Below are 20,221 nucleotides of genomic sequence, written 5' to 3' on the forward strand. Positions count from 1 at the left end.
TGCAGAGAGTTACACGGACATGTCTGGGTTTGTACAGCGCCTAGCACCACAGGATCCTGGCGCACAGCTGGCACTCCCAGGTGCTATGGTAATACAAGTAATTGAACTGCTTACCTGAGTAACGTTAGGCATCTGCTTAAATGCCTGCAGGATTCTATTCTAAACATTGCAATAACTTGTCTTGATTGTATCTTATTTTAACAGCAATCGGATTCCCTTTCTGTTAATTGCCAAGTGCCCTTCCCAGGGCCAGCAAAGTCTCATGTGTTTACTGACGCTTGTATCCATGCAGCCTCATTAAGGCTTTCTTCTTCTCGTTTCTGTTTAGTGACTTTACTGGACTCACGCACAGTCATGGGGGATCTGGGATGGATAGCCTACCCGAAAAATGGGGTAAGTCTCAGACGTTTGCTTTCTCAAGCCAAGAGCAGCACTAATCATTTCCATTTTGAATGTAGATTTCTGTGTTGAAAATTCCCCTGAGGGAATTGTTGGCAATAGGAGGGGGAAAAAAACAAAACAAAACAACAAGCTGTGATTGGAAAAAATGGAGCTGCATGGTCAGGGATTGATTTATTTCTGCAGCATTGCCAGCCCCACGTGTTCAAACAACATGAGTCAGACCCTCCCGCCCCAAATCACGACATTTTTTAAAAGGGATAAACTCTGAGTTCTTTTCCCTTCTCTTTTTAGAGCCATTGGGATGCACTTGGGTCATGTTTACATGCTTTTCTCTGCAATTGTGGTGGGCTAGGAATTTACTCTTTGTTTTAAATGAAAGCTGAGGGTCTCACATGACTCCAGGAGCTGGCACTTCAAAAAACAAACAAACTCCAAACAGTCATGTAATAAAATTCCAAGCGTTGGCAACACTGTAATATCTTTATTTATATTTGGCCTTATTTGCATCTTGTGAGTAGCCATAGTGAAAACAATGGGCTCACCCATGAGAGTGAGGAATGCAAGTAAGGGCTTTTTTGTGATTCTAAGAGATCCATCATCCCCGGGGGTTGTTCTTTGTTGTGGTTTTGCCTTGTATGGATGGGGTTGATACTGCAATTGCACAGAGAATTTTGATGAACAATGTGGGGCTTAATCCTGCCAGGGGCTGAGCATTCCTGTGAGTTGCTGGGAACCCCCAGCTCCCGCACGCGTTGCTGAGTGGGACGGATAGGAGTCTTTAATCAGGAGAGGGTTCTGAAATACCATCCCTGGAGTTGTAGACAGTCAGCAGCTGTAAACGACTGCAATGTCATCTTGGAATCGAATTTTGATTGGCTACTGATTGTCATGCAAATGACAATAATTTATATATATATGGAAACAGAGGCCTAATTTGGCTTGGTTGTACGCCAGAAGTCACCGATTGCCAAAAGCTGACTGTAGTTGTCTTTGACTTCAGACATGTAAGCGATTGTAGAGAACGGAGAGTTTCTCGTGAACGGCACTAGGGGCCTGATAGAGTTCTTTCCATTGATGTTAATGGAAATTGGATCAGGCTCTAAAGGCAGAGTTGCCCTTTGAGATGTGCATGGAGGATTTTGACTGTCGTAATGTGCTCTCCCTACGTGGGGATAATGATACTGACCTCCTTTGTGGATCGCTTGGAGATAGACAGATGAAAAGTGCTATATAAGAGCTAGGTATTATTATTACATGTGTGGGCATCTTAATGATCACATGCCAGCAGAACAACATATGGAGTTAAGATCAGCTGTGAAGATCTGAATGGAGAATGTCCTGCTAACTAGAAGATTTTTTAGGTACTGGATGAAATATTATTTTCTATGGTGCCAACCCTTTCTAGTATTTTTTTCCCCAGCATAAGAAAGCAGTATTGTATTTTCAGCAATACAGACATGAGTGCAGAAATCATAACAGCCCGAATGTCCCATAGATTTGTATGTGCATGTGCAATCCGGAGCAGGGAAGACGCTAACTGCTCTAAGCATAGGCCTAAGCTTTCTTTTTCCATTACCCAGAGAAGCTTTATATATTTACAGATTTACTTTCCAACTACCTCCCTTGCTTTAAAATCATAAGCTAGACCCATGAATACCAAATCAACTTGTAATTGAGTCAATAGAGAAGGATTTGTTTCTTAAATTAGCTTGCCCAAATCAATAAAAAGTGAATCAGGCAGGCAGAATTGGTTTTTGAATTGCCAGAAGTCCCTAAATTTCCTTCGTTTTCATGGGGCTTCATAAAAATTCATGAGGTCCAATTAGCCCAATTGTCTGTTTGGCCTAATATATTGGCAGTATTTTTCAAGTGGCGAGAAGTATCTTTCTGATCTACCTCCCCAACCCATTTATCACCTCTACAATCAGCAAAGCTCCAATCCGCTCGTTTATGTAGTATTTCTTTTAAAGATCAGCCTGGTGTAAATATTTAAAATAACTCTCAGCTTGGCATACAGATTTGGAAGTGGGGAGATTTAATTTTAAAATAAGATCCGAGGAAGGTGGGCTATTCCTTGGGAAGCCAGGTTTTTCAAGACAAATTTGTTGTTCTCAGGACATCCTTTGAGGGGAAGGTTCAGGGAATGGACACATACACATCTCTGCAGGAAGCAGAGGAGAAACCTTTCCGCATGCAACACTTCCTGTCAGTGAGAACTTTGTCTGGATTTAGTATATGTACTGGAATAACCCCTTTGCATCATATTTACCCCCCTATCTAATACCATTCTTCAGCTTCTATTCACTTCAAGAATTTTATGGCTACATTTATTATATCACTGTTGCAGGGATACTACAGTTACTATTATGATAATATATCCTCCTGAAACTCCTCCTTTCAGTAACGCATGCAGTTTTGCCAGTTCTCATGATTTTGAAATTTAGTATTTTGTTGAAGCTACAGCTATTAGAATCAAGAGATTGCATGAGAATCTCATCTTTCCTACAAAAATAAGCTTCTAGTCCTCATGGTTGCATAGGAAAGCTTGGGAATGTTAAGTGAATGGTTAACCCGAAAAGCCAGCTCAGATACCAGAAGGCAAATAAAAATAGGACCTAAATTTATTAGTTAAAAAAAAAAAAAACCCAACCCCCCCCCCATGATATTTAAGCTGATTTCATGATTTTTGGACTGGACACATGATTTTTACGAACACTTATGATTTTCAGGACAGAATTAGACTCAGATTGAAATTCTCAACACTTGTCTTCAGTACAAAGATGAATAATTTTAGGGTGGTTTAGCACAATATTAAGTTATCCTGAGAATGACACATGGTAATCTTCATGTTTTGAAATCAATTGGGTTCCATGGGGTGGTCGGTATGGGCAATAATTTTGTCTACATCCTGTTACTGCAAACGATGAGAACTTATTATTTATATTGTGGTAGCAGCCTCAGTTTTGCTAAGCTGTTTCCAAATATACAGGAAGAAAATTCCTGCTTGACCTTAATTCAGTCTGCCCCTGATCTCCCTGTCACCAGTGAAATGCAGAGTAGCGCCGTTGGTGAAAACCACTCCACCTGCATGCAGCTTGAGAAATGAAATCTATGAAGGTGGATTTAATCCAATCCAACCTGGAGCCAGGGCTCAGAGCTGTGCATGCCCTTCCCACAGCTATGTCTCCAGATACAAATAAGCCATTTTTGCCGTTTCTTAATTAATTACAGTGGGTCAGACCCACAGCTGGTGTCAATCAGTGGAACTTCATTAAAGCTATGCCAATTTACATCAGCTCAGGTTCTGGCCCATTGACTTTGTGGTTCTTGGGGAAAGCACTGTAGGTTAGAGCTGTCTGTCCAGTGGCCCAGTCTATTTAGGTACTTACCTATGGTACCCAGACACAGAAGCCAAAAACTGGACTGTCTTGGTAAAATCTGGATGGGTAGCAACCCTACCTGGGTCATATCACTGGGCACCTGGCAGTCATGGATGGATTTTATTCTCTGAACACCCTGGAAGGTAAGGAAGTTTTAGCTCCATTTTACAGGTGGGAAATGAGGCCCAGAGTAGATTGCGACTTACGCAAAGCTACGTAGGCAGTCTGTGGCAGAGCTGGGAATTGGACCCACGTCTCCAGACTCATAATCCAATGCTCTATCCCCTGGACTATCCTTCCTGCTATGTATGGTGATATATTCTCCCCCTGGTTTCCCTGTTCTGCTCCTGGTTCCTGGTAGCATGGCTCTTTCACTGGCCACTATCCCTGGAGCCCCCTCCTCGACAGAGCACAGGGCCTGTGCAGAGCATTTCCCGTGCCTGTATCTGTTAAAATCCTCCCAAGGGTTGTGGAGGGGTAAAGCACAGGAAGTACCCACCCACGTCCTGCCATCTGCTGAACTCTGGATCAGGATCCCAGGGGGCCTTCTGCAGAGTATGAGTTAAAGAATCCTAGAATATCAGGGTTGGAAGGGACCTCAGGAGGTCATCTAGTCCAACCCCCTGCTCAAAGCAGGGCCAATTCCCAACTAAATCATCCCAGCCAGGGCTTTGTCAAGCCGGGCCTTAAAAACCTCCAAGGAAGGAGACTCCACCACCTCCCTAGGTAACGCATTCCAGTGCTTCACCACCCTCCTAGTGAAATAGTGTTTCCTAATATCCAACCTGGACCTCCCCCACTGCAACTTGAGACCATTGCTCCTTGTTCTGTCATCTGGTATCACTGAGAACAGCCGAGCTCCATCCTCTTTGGAACCCCCTTTCAGGTAGTTGAAAGCAGCTATCAAATCCCCCCTCATTCTTCTCTTCTGCAGACTAAACAATCCCAGTTCCCTCAGCCTCTCCTCATAAGTCATGTGCCCCAGCCCCCTAATTATTTTTGTTGCCCTCTGCTGGACTCTTTCCAGTTCTTCCACATCCCTCTTGTAGTATGGGGCCCAAAACTGGACACAGTACTCCAGATGAGGCCTCACCAAGGTTGAATAGAGGGGAATGATCATGTTCCTCGATCTGCTGGCAATGCCCCTACTTATACAGCCCAGAATGCCGTTAGCCTTCTTGGCAACAAGGGCACACTGTTGACTCATATCCAGCTTCTCGTCCACTGTGACCCCTAAGTCCTTTTCTGCAGAACTGCTGCCTAGCCATTCAGTCCCTAGTCTGTAACAGTGACTGGGATTCTTCTGTCCTAAGTGGTCCTAAAGCGTTGATGATGTCTGAGGTGCCCCTTTATGCAGCACCTGGGCAAGGTTTTGATCCTGTCGTCACTACTGGCAGAGGGGAGAATTTTGCCTTCAGCTCTCAGTTGCTGTAAATCTGGTTTCACTTCACTGAATTACCCTAGATTCACCCGAGAGCAGAATTATGCACGTAGTTGTGATCACGAACTAAAAGATGTCCAGATAAACAAAAAACCCCAACATACGTGGCTGGGCTTTCTTTATTAAAAATGGGGCACGTCTAGCATGCTTGCACTTTATACCCCTCCTGGTGCATTTCCTAGGGCACTTCGTAGATTTCAATAAAGCGGGCCACATTAGAAATTTATGTAGATGTGGCTGTGACAATGATTAAGCCTGACATGCAGCAACTACACTTGCTTTTACTAAACATCCCCTTTTATCACATATCAAAGTCACAGACATCGAAACAATGGGAAATGGTGTAAGAGAAATATTTATACCAGATCCAGACAGGATTTCTATACTAAGCAGCCTTATTTCTTCTTTTCTTTTTATTTCCTAGAGAGGGGCAGAATCAGGGTAGGACACCCTGCAAGGCTCTTAGGTCTGGGTACACCCCACCCAGAACTCCCTGCAGACACATACTTTACATCTTCGTTTGATTTGGCCGTACAGAAATGCACGTGCTTGTAATTACATCCGGCTAATTGCAACAATTGCCTTTTAAAGTAAACACTCGGGTTTAGTGGGCTCTGTTTGTTCAGCAATTATGTGTGATATTTTTGTTTCGGTAGTTACCATCAGTTGGGTTCGTGTTTTTAGAACTTTCCCTCTTGTGGGTTTGTTTTAAACTTCCTTGCAAACACCTCTTAGGACCTTTATTTTTATTTTTTTTTCCAAATTAGAGCATGACACACCTGCTGTACTTTTGTATAAGCAGTCTTTTTTGTTCCCTGTTGATTTCTCTGAACTTCCTGCAGCATACAGCAGGAAACCCTCGATGGTCCTTGGAGACTTGGCTGTTTGCTGGGGCTCACTGCACAGCTACATGTTCTGGGTTTTTTTTTAAGCCGAGAGAGGAAAACAAACATGCACTAAGGAACCTTGTCTTGTGGAGATGTTGAGGATACTGGGTTTGCTCATAATTGTTTATTCATTGCAGCCGATACTAAAGAGTTGACTAATTAATTACATTTGTTCTGAAAGGGAGAAAACAGTTGCCCTGCCGATGAAAGCAAACCAGGGCAAAAAGCATATGTTAGTGGGGAAATTCAGCAGAGCTGACCTTACAGATTTCTGTTGTTTGGGTGTTGGGGGGGGAGGGCTTGGTTTTTGTTGAGCAGTGTTTCTGGTTCGTTCTTCTGAGAGAGCTTCCCTTATGTGTGTGTCTTTTGAAGTTAAAAATAACTAAGGGTTAGATTAGTCAGCATGGTTCATGAATATATTAGAGTTGCTCTCTCTCGTTCTGACTGAGCCTGAGATTTTTGCATTGAAATCCCGTGCACTGTTGACTGATTTTGGGGTAGAAATAATAATAATTTAAAAAAAAAGGAGGGATGGACGAACAAGGAGGATTTTGGCACCATTGAGCCATGTCATGTAGCTTTGATTGTAACTGGCATATTTAGGCCACCGCAGTTGGAAACCTGTGTTGTTTCCAGTGAATGCGGCTGTTAAGTTGTGAACAATGGTGAAGGCAGAACAGAGAGAGACACTAAAAGGATGAGGCTAGAATTCATACTAGCAGTGGGGAGTCTAATAAAGATGAAAATAATACTGAAGTAGGTTAAAAATATACATTAGCACTTCTCCGCCCTTAATTTGGCTAGGAATGCAAAAAGAATTATGCTACAAGGGGAACAAATATGATAAGTTGCACACATCTTTGGAGGAAAATTGAGGCAATCTGAAGCAACATTTTAATAATTTAAAAGGAATATTTTAAGGGACGATGTCAAGTTTAATAGGGACAAAATATGACCTACCATTTTCACAAGATTACATGTTGTATCCTTTGGGAACTATAGCCCTGATCTTTTACATACTTACTCGCTTAACTTTACACACATGATTGGTTCCATTGACGTCAGCTGGGCTACACATATGTGGTAAGTTAGACTTGTATGTAAGCGTTTCCAGCATTGGGTCCTGGCGCCTTACTTAGAGATGGAAGAGATCATATAGCCAACTTCTGTCACCCCATTCTCTTGCCTAATGGCCCTGGTCCCATGGTAGCATCATTTTCTTTTTGGCATCACCTTTTTTAAGGGACCAATGTGCTTGGTCTACATAGGTCCAGTGCTATCGTTTTGCAACAAAGTTTGCCATCTTGTATTGCATGGTAATGATGACAAACATTAATCACATGTTCGTTATGCGACACCATTGTGATCATTTAAATAAACTGCTGGGCCCATTGTGTGTGGTTCTCTCTGTGTAGTGTGTGTGTGATATAAACAAATGATAGTACACATAGTATATAAAGCTACTATCTTACACACTGATTCTGATCTCACTTACATCTCTCTAATTGTAGACTTGAGTGGAGTTACTCTGACATGCAGTGGGATACCTGAGGGTCACATGTAGCCACTGGTGTCTAAGCTGAAGCAACGTCATTGACTTTAACAGAGTTGTGCCCCCTTACACTAGGACTGAATTTGGACAAATAACAAATTACATACATAAATAAACCATCATTTCCTGTTTGTTAAAATTCAGCCCTAACGTAAGTGGGCACAACTCTGTTGAAGTCAATGACGTTGCTTCAGCTTATATACCTGCGTTTGTCCCACAGGCCTTCCTGTCAAACCAACCTGATAGCGTTCTTTGGCAAGGGAACAAGCCTTGGGGATGGGGGGAAGTGGTAGATGTGGTATAACTTGACCATGTTGACCGTTAGTAAACTTATTAATGTTTAGTAAGACTTTGGATACTGTCTCACGTGACCATCTCATAAACAAACTAGGGAAATACAACCTAGATGGAGCTACTATAAGATGGGTGCATGATTGGCTGGAAACCTGTTCCCAGAGAGTAGTTATCAGTGGTTTGCAGTCAAGCTGGAAGGGCATATTGATTGGGGTCCTGCAGGGATCAGTTCTGGGTCTGGTTCTGTTCAATATCTGCATCAATGATTTAGATAATGGCATAGAGAGTACACTTATAAAGTTTGCTGATGATACCGAGCAGAGAAGGATTGCAAGTGCTTTGGAGAATAGGATTAAAATTCAAAATGATCTGGACAAACTGGAGAAATGGCTTGAAGTAAATAGGATGAAATTTAATAAGGACAAATGCAAGTACTCCACTTAGGAAGGAACAACTACACCGCTACCTCGATATAACGCGACCCGATATAACACGAATTCGGATATAACGCGGTAAAGCAGTGCTCTGAGGGGGCGGGGCTGGGCACTCCAGCGGATCAAAGCAAGTTCAATATAACGCGGTTTCACCCATAACGCGGTAAGATTTTTTTGGCTCCCAAGGACAGCGTTATATCGAGGTAGAGGTGTAGTTGCACACATACAAAATGAGAAATGGCTGCCTAGAAAGGAGTACTGTGGAAAGGGGTCTTGTAACATTGTTGCAAAAAAGCAAACATCATTCTCAGATGTATTAGGAGTGTTGTAAGCAAGACACGAGAAGTAATTCTTCTGTTCTACTCTGCATTGATATGGCCTTAGCTGGAGTATTGTGTCCAGTTCTGGCCACCACATTTCAGGAAAGATGTGAACAAACTGGAGAAAGTCCAGAGAAGAGCAACAAATATGATTAAAGGTCTACAAAACATGACCTATGAGGGAAGATTGAAAAAATTAGGTTTGTTTCGTCTGGAGAAGAGAAGACTGAGAGGGGGCATGTATTCAAATACACCTCTACCCCGATATAACACGGTCCTTGGGAACCAAAAACTCTTACCGCGTTATAGATGAAACCGCGTTATATCGGGTAGGGAAGGCTCCTGGTCCCCTGACCGCCCCCCGAAACTCCCCCCCAGAGCAGCGTGTTGGAGCCGTCCCTAGAGGGGTGCGGGGCCCAGGACAAATCAGCCTCCCCGCTAGTCTCCTCACCGTCCGCCCAGCGCGCCCGCCCGCCCACCCGCCGCTCGCCTCCTCACCCCACCTACCCGCCCGCCTGCCCGCCGCCTGCCTCCCCGCTAGTCTCCTCACTGTCCTCCCGGCCGCCTGCCCGCCGCCCCGCTAGTCTCCTCACCATCTGCCCAGCTCTGCTGCCTGCCCGGCCGCCGCTCGCCTCCTCACCCCACCTACCCACCCACCTGCCCACTGCCCGTCTCCCCGCTAGTCTCCTCACCGTCCGCCCAGCACTCCCGGCCGCCCACCTGCCGCTCGCCTCCTCACCCCACCTACCCGCCCGCCTGCCCGCCACCCCGCTAGTCTCCTCACCGTCTGTCCGGCATGCCTCTCCACGTCCGCCCGACCGCCGCTCTCCTGCTTGCCATCTTCCCGCCCGCCTGCATCCTCAACCCCTCCTGCCTGCCGCTCACCTCCCCATTCGCTTCCTCACCCCGCTGGCCCTCCCGCCTGCCTCCCACCCTTAATACGCCGCTCAGAGCAGCGTGTTGGAGCCAGACACGCTGACGCGCTGATCCGCCGGAGCACGCAGCCCCGACCCCCAGAGCGCTGCTTTACTGCTTTATATCCGAATGTGTGTTATATCGGGTCACGTTGTATCGAGGTAGAGGTGTACATAAAAGGTTGTTACAAGGAGGAGGGAGAAAAATTGTTCCCTTTAACTTCCGAGGATAGGAGAAGAAGCAATGTGCTTGAATTGCAGCAAGGGCGGTTTAAGTTGGACATTAGGAAAAACTTCCTAACTGTCAGGATAGTTAAGCACTGGACTAAATTGGCTAGGGAGGTGGTGGAATCTCCATCACTGGAGATTTTTAAGAGCCGGTTGGACAAACACCTCTCAGGGATGTTCTAGATACTACTTAGTCCTGCCATGAGTGCAGGGGACTGGACCACATGACCTCTCGACGTCCCTTCCAGTCCTACGATTCTATGATATACCAGTGTATGTCAGCGTAACTGTGCGAAGTCTACAGCTGCAGAGGTGTACGTGAGATCAAAATCAGTGTGTGGTTATACCCCCAGGCTGAATCTTTGCCCCACCTAAATACACCTGCCTTGTGTGAGATGCCCCCCTGCCAAGCTTGTTTATTCTGAGCTTGTTCAAAAAGCCACTTTCTCATTAAAAATCCCTCCTCAAGACCCATTTCTTCTGTGATGCCTACAAGAAATTAGCTACCTTAGAAATTAAATAAATGTCTATTTGCCATTATTGAAAAATAATCGTTTCTACATCATGCTACAGAGCACTCCTCACTATGTAGCCTTATAATGTTATTGATGGCCTTCCTCTCTAACCCCTTCTTTCCATCTGGTTATCGCAGCTAATTGCATGCGGCCTGAAATTAGGCCCCGATCCTTCCCCATGCTCGTGGACCTCTGAAGCTGTGCGGCATCATTGAAATCAATGGGCTGTCACCCAAGCAGAACAGCTTGTAGGGTAATGCCTTAGGCCCTGATCTTGCCGAGACTTATGGACGTGCCCTGTGGGCCTGATCCAACGCCCGTTGAAGGAACTGGAAAGGTTTCCATGTTTTCCGTGGACATTGGATCACGTCTGTGAATAGCTGAGTTCAATGGGACTGTTCACAGTGTGTAAAGTTAAGCAGATGTGTGAGTCCTTGTAGATTTAGGCCTTAGTCTGTTGGCAGCTTGGGGAAAGGATCGTAACTTGTTAACTGTGTGTGAAGTGCCGAGCATACTCTGAGGTGCTATAAAATAAATTACTATTAATAGTAATGTGAAAACAAATCTTTTTCTTTACTAGCCCTATATATTAATTTCTTGAGCCGATATCCTAGAAGAACTTGATGCATCTCAGTAAGTGTAGTTGTCAGAATTAGGTTCCTCTGTACGGGCACATTGAATAAACAATCTCATATCATGCTGAAACACATTCGTTTTTCTCCAGCATCCAGGAATTAAAATTCAGGAATCAAAGAGCTTCGAATGACTTTATCTTTGAAGAGTGTTGTGTTCTCTTTGTCTCATGCACAACTTCAGGCATTTTTGAATCTCATGTTTTTTAGTAATGACATTCTAAAAATATATATAGTTTGTGCGATCCTGAATAATATTAAATCTTGCTGGATTAAACAACACAGTTACAGCACTCACATGAGAAAATGCAGGTCTTTAAAACCTGAATTAGAGTTTATAGTTTGTGTTGCCCAATTTAAAGCATGTACCCATCTCTTCACATACCAGTCATTCCACCTAACGTGTATATCACTTAATCACATAAGCCATTTATATGGCTAAGAAACACATAGTCCTGGTCTTGTTCCATTAGCTTGCATGTGTTTTTACTCTGGATACCTGCATGGTGGCTAACAACTAATTCAAGATTGCAGTAACTTTTCGTTTTTTATAATGGAGGCAATTGGTGGATGTTTTTGTGTTTGTTTTTTTTGCTGACTAGCTCTGAAAAGCTCTGATCCAAAGCCCACTGAAGTCAATCGGAGCCCTTCCACTGACTTCACCAAGCTTTGGATTAAGACCAAAAAACAACTGGACTATTTTTTTTGCTCAAATTTAAAACCCTGACAACTGCAGACAGGGACAACCCTGTAAAGTTCAGTCTGGAAGATGAAAGTTCTGGAATATTATAAACTTTTGAAAAAAGGTGCGAGGATAGAAACCGTGAGCAGTGGGATTTTCTGGAGCTCTGATCATTAGCCTAACCCTGCTCCCCTTCCAGTCAGTGGGAACGGAGTTAGCTCAATGCTGAGTGTTTCTGAACTCCTCCCCCCATGTGTAAGAGGAGTGAGCCCTTGGGGACAGAGATGTTTTCAGTTGACTGTCTTTGAATAACTGCAAACTCCAGTGATGTGACTGATCAAGCGGGGGATATCCCTGTCATTAAGTGCCTCTAATAAACTTTCAGCTTCATATTGCAGAACTGGTCACAGGGCGGATTGATTTAAATCAGCGATTTAAGTAATGATTTTAATCCCCAAGTGGAAAGCCTTGATTTAAATCATTTATTTTAATCAACTTTTCTATTTGTACTTCAGTTATTTCCTAAAGAAAGATGGATTCTCATTGCTTGATATAACCATTAAAACATGTTGATTTGCAACTAAATAGAACCTTTAGACTAGATGTGGTACATATTTCTGCTATCTAGGAGTGTATACTATAACTATCTACATTTATTTAAGCAATTCTATAGCTTAAGTTTCATTTTCTTATTGATTGTACATTTTATTATGTTAGAAAGTAGTCAAAATATTTACTAGATAACTTTTTGCTCATTTGCATCAAGATGCATTGGATGATAACTGGAATTTAATTAAAACAACCATAAACATTTTGGATACATAAACTTCTCTTATCAAAACATGCTTCACATTTACAACTAAATTATCATAAGTTTAGGCCTTGCCATATTTTGTAATAAATTCAGATTTCATTTTAAACAGGTTTATTTTTAAAAAGAAAAACTTATTATAAACTTCTTATAATTTCAAATAATGAAATCAAAACAACTCCAATTCAAATAAAAAAAAATATTTTTTATCCCCCACAAATACTTTTTTCTTACTCACCCTGACTAGCCCGGAAACCCCCACTCCCCCTGTGAAAAATGGGTGGGCTTTCCCCCCCAGAAAACTGAAGGTTTTTGTTTCAAATGCTGAAATCCCAAAATCTGTTGGTTTTGGGGTTTCTTTCAATGAAAACTCAAATAGCTTAGTTGAAAACACTTTTTTCCCTCCAAAATTTTTTTTTGCAACAAAACCTCATTTTTGATTGGAAAAAGACGATGGCCCAGCTCTATTATCTAGAGTATGGTCTCCATCTTCTACTGCGACAAAAAGTTATAATGGTACAACATTATTGTTGCTTATTACTATTCACGGTATAGAAACAGTCTGACATTAAGTACAAGTAACACAAGGGATAACAAATATCCGCTTTTGGGGGTCCTATTTGTTTGTTTCTTTCAAAGCACCCACCAGGGCTATAGGCTCCCATCACTTCCAATGCCACAAGGAAAATTGTTAGGGTTACTGACTAGTATATAAATGGATCCAAATTTACATAGAGAGGTATCGCTGTAGCTACATGAGTGACACCACTGCTGTCAATCATCTCTGCTTGTGCTGCTGTGACATCACATGCTGAGATGCCCCTGTGATTTATTGTAAGCCTCCCATGAGCTGTATGGGGAGTATACAGTCACATCGTTGGAGTATGCTGCTGCAGCTTGCTTTGCCCTGTCAGGTAACAGTGTGCTTTAAAAAACAACAACAACTACTGCTGCAGACCTGGAAGAGTTATTAGCATTTGTTAGAAGAGAAACTACAGACTTTCCTACGTATAATTAAGTTTGAAATTACTCTTCTATTTTTATTTAAAATACAAATACATTTAAGTGAACGTGGCTGAGCCCTGCGGCTGAGCTCAGGGTTAGAGTCAGAAGTGACAGGATCTCTGTTGGTACGATTTGTCATAGGTGGCTTGCTGGTCTGTATTGATACATTAATTAGTATACTTGTGGCAGCCTCCTGCCATCCAGAGAGGGCACCTGCTACCTAAGGGCTCAAGCCCGCTCTCACTGCATGAATGAACGGCCGTTCTGCCTCGGCCTTTGGATCAAGCCCTAAAAGTGAGGTAGAACGGTAGCCCAGAATGTGGGAGTGGGGGGAAAATACCATCACGTCACCTGACTTGCCATAATATAATGTATCACTCTTTAAGGGTCCAATCCTTTAAATGCTTGAGCATGTCGGTAGCATTACTCAGGTGAGTAGCCCAAATGAACTCAAAGGGACTGCTCACCTGGATACAGTTACCTGTGTGTGCGTCTGCAGGATCGGGCCATAAAGATAGTGAAATCCCTAAGCCTTACCCCTGTTGACTGACTGTTAAGTGGGGTGAGAGAGGGGTCTGGAGCTTTTGTTCTCCTGCAGATGGAACTGAGTTTCTTTGTTTAGTCTGTGTCTCATCCTCAGGCTGTCAGCCAACGCTGCATTCTGTGATGGCAACTTCCTCCCATGATGGGCCCGGTTCTTTCTCCGTTTCTGAGGCCCTTTGTGGCGTGTGCCTGCAGACAGCAGTTTGGGGTGCTAATTACGTGACACTAACATGTCTACACTGCTGCTGCAGGTATAATTTCCCGCTCGAGGAGACATACCTGCAAGAGCTCTGATCAAGCTAGCATGGTAAAAATAGCAGAGTAGCCACTGCGTTGTGAGACCAGAGGTACGTGCTTGGGGTAGTTAGCTGTTTGCGACCTGCTATTTTTGCCACGCTTTCTCAATCAGAGCTAGTCCGGGTATGTCTTCTCGAACTCGAAATTATATTTCCAGCTCCAGTGGAGATGTGCCCTGACTCTGTTACATCCGGGAGTCTCCTGGCTTCTACTAGCCTGACGTGTGAACATCTCAAGATCATTTCGGAAGCAGGGCCATCAGCTTAGTAACTTGCTACCTTGCCAGAGGGCTAGCAGACACAGCACTTGGTCTGTTTTGCTCCCATATGGGATTATTAGTCCTCACTTAATCACAGCAAAAGTTCAGTCCTGGATGTTTTGTTCAATATACACACTGTTGTTCGGTTTTATTTCATTAGCTTTATTTTCTCGAGGAGCTGAAACGATGCACACTTCAGATTTTTCAGGTTTCAAACCTCCAAGCTGTTTATGGTGGGCCAGCTGTCAAAGCTCATTGCAAGATGTATAATTTTAAGTGTTGTTATGAATTGTAGGGCGTGCACTGCCTATTCTAGCTGATTATAACATGCAAATGTATAATAAGCCAGTAAATCATAGCCAGTGCTATGATTACAAATCATTACAATAATGCAAGATTAGTCAGTTTATGTCACAAATCCTTCTAGATTGTACAATTAAAGCCATAGCCACAAGAATAATCCTGTGAGATAAAGTCACTTCATTACCAAACCGTCTCCTGGTTTACTGTCTGCTTTATTCTGATGCCAGATTGAATAACTGAATGGGCTTGTGCAATTAACCTTAATGGTGGCATATCTGCTTTTTGTCTCTCCACTAATTCTGGAGTTTATTTTACATCTTTAAAAATATGGATTATGGTTAAGATAATAATCAGGCAAAGCCCTGATGATTTCAATCCCGGCAGCAGGAAAATCAATACAAATGATTTTTAAGGAAAGTATAAGGGAGCATAATTCGTCACTGGTGCCCATCAAAATAAATGTATTGTCAGGTGATTTAAAAAAAAGACTTGCAATTTTTCCGTACATAATACTAATGTGGTAGGATACGTGACTGTGGACAGATCAATGCTTTCATGAGAGGGGGTGGGGGCGGGGAGAGGATGTATAATTCAGGATAGGCAAACCACTCCAGATAAATCAAGACCAACCCTCTTCACTCCAGACTCCACGTGATCCCAAACTAAACCTTTTCAGGCTTGGAAATACTGGAGTAATCCCCATGCCCATGGCCTCCTTGTATTTTTCACTGTTGCATAACTCTGGACTTCCTAGTTCCACGTGAGAACAGACGCCGGAGAGCCAAAGCAGTGTGAGAAGAGTTATTCCCCTGTATGGTCTAGCCCAGGCTGGGTGATTATAGGGGTTTGAGTGCTTCTCATAAACATCCAGATTGGGATGATCAAAGTTGCCGAGGGGATATGGATAAGACAAGGTGGGTGAGGGAATATCTGTTGGTCAGAGAGACAGAGCTCTTCTTCAGGTCTGGGAAACGTACTCAGAGAATCACAGCTAAATACATATCCTGAGATGGACACAGTTACAACAACACTGCATACAACAGGGGATTTGGATGTCTAATTCCTGTTAACTTGAATGGGGTTTGAGCAACCAAATCCATTCGGTAGGATGGAAAGCTCACAGCTCCTAGCTTACAAGGCCATGTGACAGTCCGCCAATAACAGCTCCTGGTGTTTCAGCCACCTTGGGACAAATATAAATCAAAGTTTCCATCTGCCATACATATACATTTCTTTAAGCATGTTTTGTTTACTCAGAACACAGAGAATAATGTCTTATTCTTCTGGGAATGCTTGTATTGATGTGACATTTTCAGTTATTTGTAGAGATGCTAGGACCCCTGCTAAGTGTATTTTTTGGAGATATCCTATCTCCTAGAACTGGAAGGGACCTTGAAAGGTCATCGAGTCCAGCCCCCTGCCTTCACTAGCAGGACCAAGTACTGATTTTGCCCCAGATCCCTAAGTGGCCCCCTCAAGGATTGAACTCATAACCCTGGGTTTAGCAGACCAATGCTCAAACCACTGAGCTATCCCTCCCCCCCTAATGTTTTAACCCAGAGAAGGTATGCTGCTCTTAAAGAATTTGTTTATGATGCTGAATATATAAAGGCTGCAAAAGGCCAGCACTGTCCAGAGTACTGAAGAGAGACCAGGTTCTCCAGCGTCTGACAAGTATAAATGGCCCCAGCTGATGTTCAATTGACAGAACAAAATACTCTTTGCACAACCTCAGCATTCACCCTGTTTTACTGTCGGCTAGACCAGTTCCAACAGCTGACTGGAACTCTGTACCCCAGCAGGAAACAATAACTGGTTCCAGAAAATCTGGAACACGCATGTTACAGAAAAACGGACTTTTCTTACGAGAAGAAACCTGCAGTGTTACCATGAGAATTGGCAACACTTTTTGGACTCTACTGAAAATGTCTAGCTTAAAAAATAAAAAAAATTAATTTGCTGGCCTTGGTTTTGCCAGTGTAGAACTCTTTCTGCATCGTATAGTATATTTTCTTTATATAGAGAGCAGTGAGAATGATAGCCCTATGCCACACCCTCCTTTTGTCTTAAAGAGTAGACCAAGAATAAATTATAAAACACTTTCTGTTTACATATTGTTATAAAATTGCACTGCTACCACACCCTTACACCAGGCTGCTATTGGTGGGTGAGCTGTTGTTTTTATTTACTGGAGTACCTATGAGAGTTGAATAGTGATCGGTATCCCAGCGTTTCAGGCGCAGTACAGACAGAATATCAGACAGCCCGTGCCCCAGCAAGCGAACAATGTAAATAGACAAGGCCGGAAAAGGAAGCGAATGTGATTACACCTATTTTGTAGATGGGGAACTAAGACATGGCCAGGGGAAGTGACTTACCAAGATCACATAGGGAATCTGTGGCAAAGCCAGGAATTAAACCTTAATCTTCTGAGACCTGGTTTCAGTCCCATAAACACAAGATTGTCCTCCCTACAAGCTTTTCGGTGAGTTCTATTTTTAGTCTTTTGAAATTACTTTCTTGTGCTTTGCTGTATCTGTTCTTCAAAACCAAAATCAACATTCCTACTAATAGAGAAAGGCGTCTGAGTCAGTCACTGCTGACACATTTCCTTTCACTGTAGCAAGTCCTTCCCTGCCAGGCATACATCTCTACATTTCTATGCACCTAACTATTTTGTTGCTCTAATTGTGTTTTTTTTTCCCCTTCATTACGAACGAAATCAAGAAAAGTGTAATCAAAATAATAAAAAAGAAACCCAGCAACCCCACACTGTTTAAAATGGTTAATTAAAAATCATTGTTAATTAAAAATCAACGTTCTTGACATGCTGTTTCTTTCTGAATTATAATTCCAGGTTCCTACTTGGGTAAATCAGTAAAATAAAATAAAAATAATCGTTTGTTAAGCAACAGCATGTGTCTGGTTTTTATTTCCATTTCAAAGTAAGGGCTGGGTTGAAAGTTGCTGCTTTCATAGATTTGTAGGTTTTAAGGCCGGAAGGCACTATTATACTTATTTGATCTGTTCTCCCGCATAACACACTGAGTGGCTCTAGGATAAAACCAGTCACTTCAGTTTGAGCGATAGCTCATCATTTCGACATAATAGTAACACTTAGGTAGTGCTTTTCGTCCGTAGATCTCAAAGTGCTTTACAAAGGAAGTTAGTATCCTTCCCATTGGCGAGACATCCCATTTTCGTTTAAAGATTTCCGATAATGGGGAATCCCTCACGTTCCTAGGGATTCCAGTGTTTAATGACCCTCCACTGGAAGAAATTTGCACCTTACTTCTAGTCTGAATATGTCTAGCTTCAGCTTCCAGCCACTGGTTCTTATTATGCCTTTTCCCTGCTACATGAAAGAGCCCGCCACTGTCAACATTCTCCTCCACACCAAGGCTGCTGCAACCCATTAGGTGACCTAGGCGGTCGCCTAGGGTGCTAGCATTTGGGGAGGCGGCATTTTGGGTCCTTCGGCGGTGACCGCGGCGGCCGGCTCTTCGGCCGCCCCGGTCATCATCGGCATTTAGGCGGAGGGAGCTGGGGCAGGGGGGCGCGGGGAGGGCCGCCTGCAGCAAGTAAGGGGGGGGGGCGGCACGCAGGGGAACTCCCCACCCCAGCTCATCTCTGCTCCGCCTCCTCCCCTGAGCACGCCGCCCTGCTCTGCTTCTCTCCCTCCCAGGCTTGCGGCGCCAAACAGCTGATTGGCTCCGCAAGCCTGGGCGGCGGGAGAAGTGGAGCTGCGACGGCGTGCTCGGGGAGGAGGCAGAGCAGAGGTGAGCTGGGGTGGGGAGCTGCTGCATGGCTCCCCGGGCCGGGAGGCGCTGCTGTGTGTGTGTGGGGGGAGGCGCCTCAGGGCGGAAGCTGCTGCGGGGGGGGGAGCAGGGAGCTGCCGCGGCGGGGGGCGCCTTAGGGCGGAGGGTGGGGCGGAGAGCTGCCACAGGGCTCAGGGCGGGGGGCACAAGGTGGAAGTTTCGCCTAGGGCGCGAAACATCCTTGCACCCGCCCTGCTCCCCACATAGACTGTGTGAGGCTACCTCTGAACCCTCTCTTCTTTAGTCTCACGGCTGGTCAGATTTTCCAAGTCTTGAATCATTGCAGCTCTTTTCTGAACCCTTTTCAATTTTCAATATCCTCTTTGAAATATGGACACCTCAACTGGACACACTGTTCCAGCGACCTTTGCAAAGGATTGCATTTGCTCTTAGCTGCCTAATCATTCTACTGGCTCATGTTGATTTGGTTCTTTAAATAATGTTAGAGACACCAAAGGGGAGCTGAGGACAAGAAAAAGGGAGCAGTGGAAACCAGCTAGAAGGCTTAGGGTTCTTTATTACCTTGTTGCCTCAACATGAATGCATTGGCAAGAAAGGTGTGCATATTGCTGTTTTGTAAGAGGATAGGGAGCCAGTCGCTGCTTGGGCATGTAAGGGAAGAGAAACAACATCACGGGCCTATTGGTGAGTGTGGAGGAGAGAAGAGAACTGAGGGTATGTCTACATGGTTTAAAAAAACAACATGGCGGTGAGTCTCAGAGCCTGGATCAACTGACTTGAGTTCCTGGGACTCATGCTATGGGGCTAAAATTAGCAGTGTACAAGTTCCTCCTCCTTAGGCTGGAGCCTGGGCTCTGAAACCCAGCCAGGCGTGTGGTCTCAGAGTCTGGGTTCCAGCCTGCGTGGGAACGTCTAAGACTGCTAGACCACAGTGTGAGCCCGAGTCAGGTGACCTGGGCTCTGTCACTTGCTGCCATGTGTTGTTGTTTTTTTGCAGTGTTGACAGCCTGACATTGCTCATGGGGAGAAGGGTGAAGGAGAAGAGTAGCTAGGAGGGGAGACTATTCATGGTTCGGAAAAGCTGATCCACCCTATGTAGAGAACGGTCAAACACAGAGGCACAGATGTCCCAAGTGGTGCGGCAAGGACTGGAATCCTGTCCTGCGGGGAGCACCTCACCCCGTTCTCTCACTCCAGAGACAACCATTGGCCTCCTTAGCTGGGAGAACGGAGCACTCTGATGGGGTGAGAGGGGCAAATAATTCACTGCTCTACAGCCAAAATGCTTCTGAAATAAATGTAGTCAAACTTTACTAATTCTGGGTCACTGAGAACGAAAATGATGCTTAAAATTGTTGATTGGCTCTAGTTTTCAAGATATGCTAGTGGGTCAGTATATACGACCCTTGACTTGGGAATGGCGGAGGATAAGTGAGTTATAAAGGGAAGGGATCTCAATTTAAACCAGAAATGACTAAAATACATCTTTGACTGGATCTATGAATAAATCTATGACTGGGTTTGGACAGTACTTGCTTTTTAG

The 20,221-nt window shown here is 44.1% G+C and overlaps 1 protein-coding gene across 5 annotated transcripts in view; it reads left to right on the top strand.

Moving 5' to 3' along the window:
• The window catches only part of EPHA5 (EPH receptor A5), a 333,714-nt gene that overhangs the window by 24,663 nt on the left and 288,830 nt on the right, over positions 1–20,221 (top strand). For all 5 annotated transcript variants that reach the window (XM_026653262.1, XM_026653257.1, XM_026653258.1 and 2 more), the window contains exon 2: positions 329–393. In XM_026653262.1, the coding sequence (XP_026509047.1) occupies positions 355–393 (39 nt within the window). In that variant the 5' untranslated portion in view covers positions 329–354. The remainder of the gene's footprint in view (positions 1–328; positions 394–20,221) is intronic.

The sequence above is a fragment of the Terrapene carolina genome, unplaced genomic scaffold (assembly GCF_002925995.2).
Source record: "Terrapene carolina triunguis isolate 2854851 unplaced genomic scaffold, T_m_triunguis-2.0 Scaffold136, whole genome shotgun sequence".
NCBI lineage: Eukaryota > Metazoa > Chordata > Testudines > Emydidae > Terrapene > Terrapene triunguis.